Source organism: Castor canadensis, chromosome 15 (assembly GCF_047511655.1).
Source record: "Castor canadensis chromosome 15, mCasCan1.hap1v2, whole genome shotgun sequence".
NCBI lineage: Eukaryota > Metazoa > Chordata > Mammalia > Rodentia > Castoridae > Castor > Castor canadensis.
Genome location: NC_133400.1, coordinates 88945978 through 88960268, shown reverse-complemented (window position 1 = coordinate 88960268; position 14291 = coordinate 88945978). Strand labels below are relative to the sequence as shown.

Here is a 14291-nt window from a genome sequence, read left to right as displayed (position 1 = left end):
TATACATCTCTTAAGGATCAGAACAATGTTGTGTTCATTTTTGAATTTCCTATGGTGTTGAAAAGGAGAATAAGAGTTATTGGACAGATTTTTGGGGAATTGGGTGAGTGAAAAGCTCTACATGATATTCCACTTTCCTAATACCACCAAGACCATTCCAATCCCCAGATATATCACCCATGGCTAATAATAACATGAGCTTACTTGAAATATATTTCCCAGAGATAGGGCATGGCTGATTGTAAAGATTTTGTTGTTCTGGCTTGAACTGATCTGGAAAAGATCTCCAAATCACAAATCTTCCTAAAATCATAACCTCTTTAATTCCTAAGTACAGAAGTTCCTACTCCTCTATTAGTACATAGCCCTACACAACATGGCTACTTCCTCCAAACAAGCAAACAAACTCCTCGTATGCATCATCGTTTTCTCTGCTTAACACTGTTTTTTTTCTGAAGCCAGTTAGTATTCTATTTTTAGAAATTAAGGATATGAAATTATAGACTTTCAAAATTATATATTTTCATATCTTATCTTTCTGCGTTAGCAAGGGAAGATATTATTAGAAAATTTACACTCAATTAGGAAGGGTGGTTTGAGGTATGGGTTGGTGGTTTTTATTTCTTAAAATGATATCCGAGAAAACCCAGGATGATGAAATTCAAAATTTGCATATATTCACACACATTCATCTACATCATATATATACAGAAACAGGAAAAAGTAATGTTTTGAAAGTAACTATATGTTTTCTAAAATTTCTTTAAAATTTCACTTGCTTGAGTTTCCTGGGTATTATTTCTTGAGGCAGTAAAAGCGAAGTATACATCCTTAAAACTAAATTTTTCTGACATCTAAAGTTATCCCAGTATTTCTCAGCTAAATACCCTTGTCTCAGGCAGATTAACCAGGACTTACAGAGGTCTCTAGTGGGTTTTTAGTATTATTTTACAGTTGCTGTGGGAAATGCAGTGAAAAGCTAAATTGATGGGAGAATGAAAGAAATTTTCCTAGCTGGGCATTGAGGAGCAAGCCTTTAATTCCAGCACTCAGGAGGCTGAGGCAGAAATGAAGGTTCTAAACCAGCCCGGGCTATGTAGTGAGACCGTGTCTCAATAAAAAAAAAACAACTTTTTTCTTCAGAAATATGCTCATTGGTATCTTATTAACATCTGAATATCATGTCTATCATATTCTTCCCAGAATTAACTGTGGCCAGGTGCCGGTGGCTCATGCCTATAATCTTAGCTACTCAAGAGGCAGAGATCAGGAGGATTGCAGTTTGAAGCCAGGCTGGGCAAATAGTTTGTGAGACCCTATTTTGGGAAAAAAAACCAAAACCCATCACTAAAAAAGGACTGATGCATTGGTTCAAGGTGTAGGCCTTGAGTTCAAACCCCAATACCACAAAAAAAAAAAAAAAAAAAAGACTGTGAGTAATAAGAGGTCTCCTACCATCCCAAACTTTCTTTACAGACTTGGGGTCACTAAGGCATAAAATGAAGCCCCAGACGGGCCACCAACAAGAAGTAAAACTCAAGATTCAACTCTCTTCTCTCTTTTTTCTTTTTCATTCTTCCTTTCTTTCTTTTTCTTCTTTCTTTCTTTCTTTTCCTTCCTTCCTTCCTCTTCTCTCTCTCTCTCTCTCTCTTTCTTTCTCTCTGTTCTTCCTCGTGCAGTACTGAGGATTGAACTCAGGGTCTCCCACATGCTAGTCAAGTCTGCTACCCCTGGAGCCACACCTCCAGTCCTCTTTCTCAGAACTTTCTACTTGAGTGGACCCTCTGGTTCTGTGCCTGGTGCCTGGGAAGAAGTTACATCCATTAGCTTTCCCAAGATTCCCAGGGCAATCCATGCCCCTTACCTGTCATATAGCCAGGTACCATGATGCATGTGAATAATCCCCACATCAATAAGCTTGGATCCATCTTCCTGGCACTTGGGATCCACCTGGGGCAGTGAAGACAGGTGTGTCTCTGCAGTGTGCTGGAGTGCCTGTCAGCCTCTTTCTTGCATTGTATGGGAAGGATGCCCAAAGAAAGGATCAATCTACACAGGCTGTCATCTTTTTTGATCCATCCAGTGTCTATGACAGTCAGGAGTTGCTCTCTTTAAATATTAGACAGGCGTGTTCAGCCAGGAAATTGTGCCTATCACTCTGTTCTCTGATCTCAATATAGGAAGTGTTTTCTGATGACAATATAGTTTGCGGTAATTTTTCAAAGGAGGGTTTTTTCTCAAGTTCAATTGCTGGGAGGTGTGGGCTGGGGTTGGTGAGAAGGATTTGGCTTCCCTTATGAATCCTTTTTTCAGCTTCACCCATAAAAGGAAACAGAGATTCCCCTGCCGTTGAAGGAGGGGTGAGCAAGCACTTCTTGGCAGTGGTCTCATCTAGTGTGTTGTAAACTGAGTCCCCACCCCACCCTAGCCATCCAGTTCCCTGAGGCCGCGGTGGGGTGGGTGGAGTACAAAGTCATGCGATAGTGTAGAAGGACAGTCTTGGCCCTAGGTGACATGTCCTAAAGTGGCCTGACTCTGAATCTCTTTTAACATCTAGCAGGGTTTGGGGTTGGGCCTCTAATAGTCAGATCATACAGAAGGTACATTGGACTGACTGATACTGAGATTTCATGAGTAATTTCCTAAGATTTATAATCAATACTAGCCATAATCATTTCTCCCTGGTGTCCCAGGTTCCTGAAAATGCATTGTCATTTAGAAGATGGCTCCACATTTATCTTTCTCTTAAAGAATCCTACTAAAAATGGACTTTAGTTCTAAAATTTTTGTAATACTCAATCTTGCTGATTTATTTACCAGAATTCTTTTCTGGTTTATGAAATGATTGTCTATGTTTGGTAACCTAGAAATTCATTCCTGGTAGCAATTACACAGTTATGGTAAAAATACAATTTTTAGAATATTAGAAAGCAAGCAAAGACACTGACAAAAGGAAGACCATTACCTGGGAGTCAATGCCCCAGGCCCTTAAAAGGAAAACATTTTCAGAAGCCAAGCTTTGGGTACCAGGTGTGCTCATTACTATTGTCCCAACATTCTCCCAGAAAGGCAGCTAACTACCTCTAAAAAGAAACCTGACATTCTGAAAATGGCTAAGTGCCAGAGTTTGTAAAATAAATAAATAAAAAATAAAGACATACATATATATGCACACACATATATGAATAGGACATTCATATGACAAATTTCTCTTTTAAGATTCCAGACCAGGTATAACCTCATTTCTAGGAACATTTGTGATTGTATTGGTGAATGTTTTGACAGCATTTTCTATTATCTTTGGGTCTGTCTCAGCTGTTAAGCTGAAGATATTCACCAGTTACAGTTACCATCATATAACTTTGAAAAAGTTATGGAAAAGTTGGAAGAATAACAACAATAACTTTTCCCTTAAACCATTTGAAAGTAGTTTCCAGTGAGACATCCCATCACCCTCAAGTACTTCAATGTATATTTTCTGTAAACAAGGATGTTCTCAAAACAATACAACCACCAAAATCAGAAACTAACACTGATATATTGCTATCATTCAATGCTTATATTCAAGTTTCTGTAGTTGTCTCAGTAATGTCCTTTATAGCGAAAAGATCTAATTCAGAATCAAATAGTTGCCATGTATCTTAACAGTTCCTTAACATTTTTGAGAATTATAGGCAAGTTATTTTGTAGGATGTTCTTCAATATTGTGTGTTGTTTCTTTGTCATTGTTTTTCTTTTTTGTTGTTTTTTTGTTTGTTTATTTGCCACTGGATTTGGGCTGTGCATCCTTGACAGGGATCACGCAGAAGTGATGTTCTTATCTTTGCATCTTTTATCATATTACTGATGAAATTCACTTTGATCACTCAGTTTCAGTGGCATCTTCCAGGTGCTTCCACTTTAAAATCACTCATTCCCCCCTCCATGTAATAAATAAGTATTTTGTAATTTTTTCACTATTTATGTATATCTAAAAGGACTCATAATCTTCAATTTTATTCAATAGGTTATAATGTATTGGTGTCAATTATTTTACACTCAAATTGTCTCCTGTTTCTTTAGGAGCCAATTCAAGCTGCCTTTGTGTCCTTTTGACAAGTCCTTTATTTTTGAGTACCACCTTGCTTTGGGGACATAAAAAAAATGTTCAAGTTCTTCCTCTGTCCCATCCCCGGGAATCAGTGTCCCAGTTCCTTAAAAGGGAAAAATCTTTAGAAGCCAAACTTTGGGCACCAAATGTACTCATTACTATTAGAACAGCACTACTCCTTGGCTTTCTCAGTGGATATAACTAAGAATTTATGTATGCACAAACACACACATTCACCTTTTAATCTATATTTATTTTTATTCTTTTATATATATTGAAAACCATGAATCCACACTGAAACAACCTAACCCAATTCCAATTTAACACCATGGGGTTGGATTTTACATTTTATTTTCCTTTTCTATGTTTATAACTCCCTTCCCTGACAGTGGGATAATTTGCTTCCACTATACCTAGTGCGTTTACTTATTTGATCAAAACTCATATATATTACCGATCTCATCTCTTCCACCACCCCCCTTTCTCATGTGTGTTCCCTCTTATTCCTGCTCAGGTTCAGATTCTCTGTTCTTGACTAACCTCCAAACTTGGAGGGAATGGCCTGCTCACCCTCTACCAGGCTTAGTCACCCAACCCACGTGATTGTCCTTTTGACCCTGACTGCCTGTTGAATCCTCACCTCATGCTCAGTGGCCTCCTGAGGTTGACCTCCTCAACATGTTTGACTCTGGTACCCCAGGCCTGCCAACCTTCATGCAAAAATCCCCCTGGCTGCACTCAGGCTCTGACAACTTCTGCATATCTACCTGTCTACATGAACTCTCACTCACCAACATCAGGCTCTGGCCTGCCCCACTACATTGCTCCTGTGGAGATATACTCTTCTCTCTGCTGGACACTGGCTCCCCATTCTAACCATGTCACCATGGAGATACCCTCTTCCTCAGCTTTAGGCTGTGACCCTTTACTTCCACCACAACAAGACAAATGCCTCTCTTGCTTTATTCTACCTAAAGTTTTAGGACTAAATTGTTCAGAAAAGGGAAGATAAAGGAAAGGCTAATGACCACCACTCAAGAGTAAGGTAGTAAAAAAGAAGCAAGGCCCAAATTCAAAACCCAGATAAGCTTAGAGAATCATCACACACATTCATTATAATGAAGAAGCGAGACAAAGTGTACTGCCCAACAAGTTTTGGAGTGTGTGTGTGTGTGTGTGTGTGTGTGTGCATTTAACTTTAGAGGATCTTAGGGATTAATATTTCTTATTGAAAAGTAATGATTATTTAATACTTTCACTAATAACTTCAGTTTCTTAAACAGTTTCTTTTTCTTCTATTAAGTTAAAGTAAAATTGAATTTAATGTTTTTTATTTAAAATGCTTTTGCATATCAAAGAAATATGAGTCAGGATTCATAAAATACAATTGTATTAAAGTTGATAGCAAAACTTAATTTCACAGATTCATTACTATATAAAATAATTAAATTTGAATCACAATTGTTTCCCTTCCCAAGAGAACTTTCCTAAACCCCTTCTCATAATAATTAGAAAAGTTACATCCAGGGTTAAGGGCATAGCCCTGTGTTAGAGTGCTTGCCTAGCAAGACTCTAGCTGAATTGTGGGGCCCTGAGTTCAAATCTCATCACTTAAATAGAAAGAAAGAAAAGTGGCATCCATTTTATTTTATTAACAACAAAATAATAAAATATTAGTAAACAAAGTTAAATATTTTATTATAAAATGACACACAAACCATAGTGATGGGGGAGGTCTTTTCAGTCAAATAATTTTTATGGGTAATTTTTCTGAGTTAAAGTCTCATATCACATACCATGTAGAAGGTCTTTATATCCTACATAGGTATATTAGGGTTAAGACAGAAAAGAAAATTGCATACTGCTTAATTAAGTTTGATTTATTTTGAAATACCCATTTCTCAGTTTTTAAGATGGAGAAGTGAGTTGAGGAAGAGTGAAAGAGGGATTGCAATAGAGTGAAAAGAGTAACTTTGGGGAATAATAAAGAACTTAAAAGAAAAATTTAAAAATCATTTGAAGATGAGAGTTTGCAATTTGCTTTGTAATTTCCCCCAACATTCCAAAAAACTTGTTCATTCTTGTTGGTGTTAAATTAGCTTTGAGGATGTTAAAATGCTGAGCACAGCTTTTCCTGTGAGCTGGGAATGAAAGGGAAGCCTGTTTAGCCCAAGACTCACATGGTCTCTGTCTCTTTTCCCTCCAGCCGCCATCCTCTTGACCACTGCATTGTTTACTATTGTCTTCAGTAGGGACATCCAAAGGAATGGAAAGCTGAAACCCAGATTAAAGAATTTCATTTCTTTCAGGAAATCCACCAGCAAATATTGACTGTGCACCTGCAATTGAACAAAGCATTATGCTAGGGTCTGGGGAGAAAGCCACCAAATTAAGACCCTGTGCTCTGAGGGTGCTCATATCTACTCAAGGAGAGGTAGAAATGGGCCCTTGAAAAGGGAAGTGACTGCTCATTGACCCTTTACATGATTAGACCTGCCCTGCACTACCCAGCTGGCACCACATAAAAGCAGCCTCACCTCGTCATCTCCCCGCCTCTCTCCAAGAGCCATGTTCAGAAGAAAAAAGAACCCTTTGCTTTCTTGGAAGGTGACAGTATATGACCAGGGTGGTTGCAGAGAGCCTGCTGTCTACGTTTTTGATTCTTATTGTCTACATATTTGATAAGAGGTTGTTTTCCCAGCTTATGGTATCCCAAGCATTTCTGTCCTTCATCTCTTAATCATGGAATTGAAAAGAACCTAATGGTCCTTCCCCACCATTTATTTTTGTCATAGTTCATGTGCTCTTGGTTGCACATGAATCTTGGACTGATTGAAGGTCCAGGAACAAGGTATTCTGCCAGGGTCTGGAAGTTGCAAAAACAAATGAAAATGGACTTGTGTTCTCAAAGAGCCAACAATCTAACTGTGGCGGTTTTCAGGAAGGAAGAGAAAAGCCCCCTAATAACTGAAAATTCATCTTTCAAATCAATAATCCCAAGAGGAGGAAATGAGAAAAGCAATGCAAGAAAGCTTGGAGCATGTCGGTCTCAATCCTTGTTTACTCAGGGCTGGTGTCAGATGGACAGTGTCACTATGATTGCTGATACCTTCCATTGTTGGCAGACATGTGGGAACACTTCAGATTCTACCCCAGATGGCACTATGCAAACAAGTGCCAACTTCTTTCTCTCAAACTGGTGTTAAGAGAATGCAGCTGCTAATTCTGTGAAATCTACAGGTGCATCCTGTTATTGTGGCACTGAATTGAAATTCTCAGTTGGTAAGCTCTACCAGATTTTACTAGACAGAGCACAAGGGTCCTGTGGAAAACCAGTATCCACTATGAATCAAATAAACCTCCTTTACTAAAATGTCAAGTTCCCAAGGAGCGCTCTGAATTGTGAACTGCTCTGCCCATAAAGTACTGGGCAAGAAGAGTTGGTTTGTATGAATCATGAAGTGAGTCCACCATCCCTAACAACCGAAAATTGACTTTGCTATAGTTTTGTAGGTTATGCTATCCCTTTTTGTTTGAGTGTTTGCTGCATGGATATCATCAAAAGCCCTCTTACCCTCTTTGGTTGTGGTTCTAGGCAGAGATGTTTAATAGTATAGTTTATCTCTCAAACCAGCACTGAGCAATTACCAGAGACTACCTGAGGCAAATAATCTCGGGCTCTGTTTGAATGGGCTGTGAGTATTCAGAGGGAGGTGAAGACATGTCTTTGTCACGTTTTGACTAGACATCTACATAGCTTTCCAACTACCCCACTGACTCAAAATGTGCCGCCTACTCGTCCTTCATTCTTACCTGTTACTTCCAGCTAAATATTCCTGATAAACACTGATCTCTCCCTTTCCTTGTTCAAAACTTAGTCTTAAGAATGTCCACAATGTGTTTGAAATTAGTTTAAATTTCTTAGCCTGATACTTAAGATGTTTCATAATCTACCCTACAGTATTAATTCTCTGTCTTTTTCTTTGCTACAAAACAAAGAAATAAACAAAAACCAACTATTCACGATTCCCCCAGTATGATATTTTCTTTTTCTTGGGTATCTTTGCAGAATCCATAAACTCAAATCTCACTAAGATCCAACTCAACCACTACCTCCTGAAAAAATATCTCACCTGTCCCTCCATCTGGAAGTGTTCTGTTTTCTTTAAGCTATTATCTTATCTGCATTTCAGAAATATTGAAAACAATCACTAGTATTGATTAAGCACTTATTATGTGGCAGGCACTGTGCCAAGTATTTGATGTGTTATCTCATTGACTTCCCACAGCAATCTCGTGAGACAGGTGTACTATCACAATTTCCATTTTACAAATAAAGACATTGTGTCTTGTGGTGGTTGTGAAACTCCCATGCTCACACAATTCATTAGGAATGGTGTCATGTCTAGGTACCCAGGCCTATCTAACTCTTAAACATATTACTATGTCATTACTCTGAGAATATGTGCTAATTTATGTCACATTGTTTATCTCTGCAGACACATCTGATCATTCCAATTATACTCTATATGACTTTAAAAAACAACATATCTCAAAAAGTCGCCTTTTTATTCCCAGTCCTAAGTGTAAGACCTAGCACATGATAGATATTCAGCAAATATCTATTGAATAAATAATGACACAGAGAACACTTTCAGCCCTCTGGTTTGGGGAAAGGCATCCATCCAAAGTAGTTTTTTCTTTCTTTCTTTCTTTCTTTCTTTCTTTCTTTCTTTCTTTCTTTCTTTCTTTCTTTCTTTCTTTCTTTCTCTCTTTCCTCTGTCTGTCTCTCTCTCTCTCTTTTCAGTTCTGGGTTTTAATTCAGGGCCTTACATTTTCTAGGCAAGTGCTCTACTACTTGGGCCACATCTCCAGCCCCTCAAAGTGTTTTTTTTTTTAATCAGATGTGTTAGTCAGTTTTCTGTCACCTTGAAAGAAAACCTAAGAAAATCAACTTAAAAGGAGGAAAGATATATTTTGTCTCATGGTTTCAGCCCACAGTCTCTTGGCCAGTCAATTTGAGCTGAGGCAAGGTAGTACATCACTGTGGGAGCATGCTTACCTCATGGTGGCTAGGAAGCAAGAGAGCTTTCCTTTCAAACAAAGCCACATTTCCCTAAACCTATCAGTCTATGAGTTTATAGACACATTAATCCATTCAGAATGTCAGAGTCCTTATCGTCTAATCACCTCCTGAAGACCCCACCTCAGACAATGCTGCATTGGGGAACATGCCTTCAATACATGAGCTTTACAGGGACATTGAAGACCCAACCCATGACATCAACTTTGTGCTTTATGGAATTGGGTTTGAGGGGAAAAAAATCACTCCTTTGTGGCTTATGTGAGTCTAGAGTCCACAGTTATGCAGAATGTTACAAAGGGTGTGTTCAAAACCCTTTGGTTAGATGGTCTGTAGGCTCTGCCATGAATAAGGAATTAGATGTTCTTAACCCACTGGTGTAAATTTCTCTCTCTTAGAAGCACAGTGGATTATTTTTGACTCCTTAACAGCAGATGGGTCCCCCAAAATGGAGCTGAGTCACTTTGCCTTCTGAGCACAAGTAACAAAGGAGAGGGCAGTGATATAATAGGTTCTGAGCAACTTTACTCCCCTTCATAAAAACTCAGTTTTCCCCCCACATCTTTTCCACTTCTGACATCAGATCTTGAAAACAAACAAAACAAAAAAACAAAAACAAAACAGGAACTTTCTGAGTAATGAGGCCAGCAGGTTATATTGTAATAGGCAAACTTTTTTCATATGACACTAGGAAGGTTAAACTAGAACAAAGGAGCCAACCATCTGGTAGAAGATCTGCAGAACTCAGAAGTGACATTAGCAAGTGGTTTAATTCATGGAATCTAAATATCTTTTCATCAGTCATGACCAAATGAGGTATTAACAATACCTCGAATTGATGAAATTCATTTTTCTGAGAAGTTGGAAACTTTTTGGTTGAGTAACCTATTTTTTTCTTTGCCCAACCCCAGTTTGAAAGATTCTGTTTCTTGTATGATAGATGAAAAGATTGTTTCTTTAAGCATAGGTGAATTTCATCCATGGTGGAGAGAGGACAAATTTCTAATTGTCTCACCTCTGAAAAAACCATCTGTCTCCTATCATGACCCATGTTTCCCCCACGCTGTTGACAGGTCTGCTTGCTTTATATAAAGAACACAATACCTCATTTTTTGCTGGGCTCATTTTTGTAGTTCGGTGACCACTACTATATACTGAATATCTACTATGTATGTGCCAAGTACATAATAAGCACTGGCATTATAGTGAAAACAAAACACACAAACTCCTTGCTATTATGATAGAAATAAAATTGGGGTGAGACAGACAGACCATAAGCAAATAAATGAATAGATAGTATAACACTTCATGGGTTAAATATTACAAGGGATGCAGGTAAGCAAAACATGCCCGGGATAGGGCAGAGAGGATAGTCTTTTAAGTGGGAGAGTTAGGATAAGCCCCTCTAAGGGGATGATATTTCAATGGAAACTTGAAAAAAGTGAGGAGCAAAGCATGTCACTATTTGGGGGAAGAGCACTAAGGAGCCAGGAATGCATTTGATATTCTTGGAACAGCAAGCAGGTTGGTATGAGTAGGTGAGCCAGGGGTATAGGTAAGAAATGCATGCTGGAAAAACAAGAGGGAGCTAGATCATTTAATAGTTTGGAGTTTGGTATTTTATTCTCAGTTGATGGGAAGCTACAGGAAGGCTGAAGGAAGAGGAGGAAAGTGTTCAGGTTGTTGCAGTTGTCCGTTCAAGGTGACAGTATGTGGTCTGAGGCCAGAGCAGGGAAGAGGTAAGCAGTGGCCACTTCGGGGTCTGTTTTCAAAGTAGAGTCCACAGAGGCTGGGGATGTAGCTCAGTGATAGAGCGCTTGCTTTACTAAAAGTACAGCCCACAGAACTTGCTTCACTGACTGGATGGGACATGTAAGGAAAATAGAAAATCAATTCCAACTCAAAATTTTGGCTGGAGTCATCAGTGAAAGATTTTCCCAGTTATTAAGCTAGAATTGAGTAGTAGCTGATTTGGGGTTATGAGGAAGCAGTGGAGCCAAAAGTTCTGGTTTTAGCCATGCCAACTGACATACAAATGGAAATACTGTGTAGGTGTTTGGATAAGCACCTCATTGGAGAAGTTACTCTCTAAAATGAAGCAGAGAACATAAGCAGGAACTGGAAGAAGTTGGGGGGAAGGACTAATGAGGTGTTTTTTTTTAATAGACCTTATTTCTTAGAGCAGTTTTAGGCACCCAGCAAACATGAGCAAAAGGTACAGAAATTTCACATATCTCCCCCCAACACCACAATCTCCCCGCTCAAAGTGGTACATTTATTACAATTGATGGACCTTTCTTTTTTTCTTTCTTTCTTCCTTCCTTCCTTCTTCCTCCCTCCTTCCCTCTTCTCCTTTTCTTCCTCCTCCTCCTCTTCTCTTCTTCTTTTTATTCTTCTTTTCTCTCTCTCTCTCTCTCTTCAGTTCTAGGGATCTTACATAGGGACTTGGGCTTGTTATGCAAGTGATCTACTACATGAGCTACACTCCCAACTCTGGAATGGGCAATTCTCAAAGACAACGAGTCTGGGCTGAGTAGACATATAAAAGACAATAGGACTAACCCAAAAATGTAAAAGGAAGAATGTGGATTAAAATAACGAAATAATTAGACTATTTAGCATTATCAACAACTCTTTTTTTAAGGTGTTTTGAGAAAGAATCTCATTATGTAGCCCAGGGTGGCCTGTAACGGGAGATCCTCTTGCCTCCACCTCCCAAGTGCTGCGATTACAGGCATGTGCTGAGGATTGAACTCAGGACCTTGTGCATGCTAGGTAAGTTACTCTATCACTGATCTACTTCCTCAGACCTCGACAGCTCTTAATTATAATATAAACAATTCTTACAGGAATTTTATTGCTAGATATCTTTTCATGAAGTAAGGTTTATTGGGCACAATAACTACTAAATAATATTTTAAGCAGTATCACAGTTCTCCAATAAATTACTATTATTTCTCTGCCAATATAATATCATCTTATTTCATTTTCTTGTCTTACTGCTTAACCAGAATTTTCCAACACAATGTTTAATAGCAGTGACGTAAACTGGCATCCCTGTTTCATTCATGAATTTTAATGAGACACTATTTCTTCATCACTTAAGGTAATATTTTATTCCTTCCAGTATTATTTAGCATGTTTAGGGTTTTTTTCTGTTATTAGATACCTTTTGCTATTTTTGTCTCTTATAAGTGGATGTGATTTTCTTGCAAGGCAAGTGCTGTACCATCGAGCTACACTCCTAGCCTATGAATGTGATTTTTTAAAAAACATAGCTCTTACAATACTTTCTGATAGGCAGACTAAAATGGTGAGTCAACCCAAAACTGCTCATTTGAACAGTTAAAGATGTTCAACTAAGAGCAGATAGGCTATGATAACTGTAAAGTGTATCTAAAAGTTTTTTATAGAGCTGTTATGTAGAAGAGATATTAGTGTTATTCTGAAAAGCCCAAATAGAAAGACACTGAGAAGTTGTAGCAATATGAATTTTAGTTCTACATAAGGAACTTTCTAGAAGTCATAATTGTATGGAAAGTATGGAAAGCTCCTAATGGAAATATTGCATAGAAATTGTTTACCTTCTCTTCCCTCTTACTGGCTTACCCCCAAGAAGGTTGCATGATTGGTGGGCTAAGTCTAGTGGGCGTTGCTCTATCTTTCTGCACTCAACAGGATGATTTGTGAAGGGTTTTCTGGAGGCTTTGTGATCTGAAAGGGTGCAGGCCAAACCCTTCCCTCCACATAGCAGTTAGACAAGGGTGTGTTTTGCACACCCAGCTCTCCCTACAAGACTGGACTTAGATATAGGCCTCAAATCCACCCTGCATACCAAACTATCTTTACTGACAGTGAAGCCAGTACATCATTCCCTGAATTCTTCCTTTTACTTATCAATAGGTTCAGAACTCAGAAGAGAAAGAGATGACATTGCTTAACACCCTGTCTTCATTCATTTTCTGTTGATATAATAAAATACCTGAGACTGGATAACTTACAAAGAATAGAGATTTAGGGTCAGACATGTGTCTTCAGTGGTAGAATGCCTTCCTAGCAAGTGCAAATCCATGAGTTCAAACCCCATTAATGAAAAAAAAAAAAAGAAAAGAACAGAGATTTATTCTGGCTCATGGTTCTGGACACTGGGAAGTCCAAGAGCACAGAGCTGGCATGTGCTCCCCTTCAACTCATGGCAGAAAGTTGAAGGGGCAAATGGATACATGTGGAATGAACCAAACAGGAGAGGCAGGCTTGCTTCATAACAAGGAGCTCTTGTGAGAACAAAACCACTCCTACAAATGGTCCCTCTTAACTACCTAATCGCCTCTTAAAGTTCCCACCTCACAACACCACTACAATGACAATCAAACTTCAACATGAGTTTTGGAGGGGACAAACCATGTTTAAGCCACAGGACATCCTGAAGTCCCAACTTTGGGGTATAGAAGAGATTTAAGCATTGTTGACTAAGATGATGGGGTCTCTATCTCCTTTCTACCCTAGAATATATGATTCCACATGCTTGTCTGATTCTATAATGGTTGTTCAATTCCATCCCCTACAACAGTCCAGAAAGCATAGAGGCTTTCTTCACTCTTCAGAGAGCGAAAAAGGGATTTTCAGATTTTCTTTTTGTCTGGAATGGTGTTTCGTTCCAGATAAATAAAATGTCTCTCTTTAAAATGAAATGAACAAACCTAGTAGAGACAAACACTAAATTCTGACTATCAGGGGTTTTTTTGTAATAGAAAGATCTATTTGTCTTTTGCTCAAGGAAGAAGTCTTAGATAAAAAGGAAATGAAATGAAGGAAGGAAAGGAGGGGAGAAAAAAATATCTGCGTGGGGGAAAAGTCAAGAAATTCACCAGTACTTGTTATCGTGTTTCTCTGAAGGTCACAATGGCAGATGTCTTGATAAGGACATCCTCTCTGGTGCATGAGGTCTTTTTGCGTGATGGGGTAGGTAGAGTTGGTGCTGTCAATCACAGTACTAATACCTTACCTTGAATTGCACCAGCAGGTTGAGGTGTGGGAAACAGAAGCAAAGTTTTTTTTATTTTCCCTGAGGTCATCTTCATCACTTTCCTAGCACACTTTTATCTGGACTCTGCACTC

At 38.6% G+C, this 14291-nt stretch overlaps 1 protein-coding gene across 1 annotated transcript in view; it reads right to left on the bottom strand.

The window, feature by feature from the left end:
* The window catches only part of Il2ra (interleukin 2 receptor subunit alpha), a 45965-nt gene extending 43820 nt beyond the window's left edge, over window positions 1-2145 (bottom strand). Inside the window, exon 1 of the mRNA XM_074056720.1 lies at window positions 1865-2145. Coding sequence (XP_073912821.1) covers window positions 1865-1928 — 64 coding nt within the window. The 5' untranslated portion in view covers window positions 1929-2145. The remainder of the gene's footprint in view (window positions 1-1864) is intronic.
* Between the last annotated feature and the right edge of the window lie 12146 nt (window positions 2146-14291).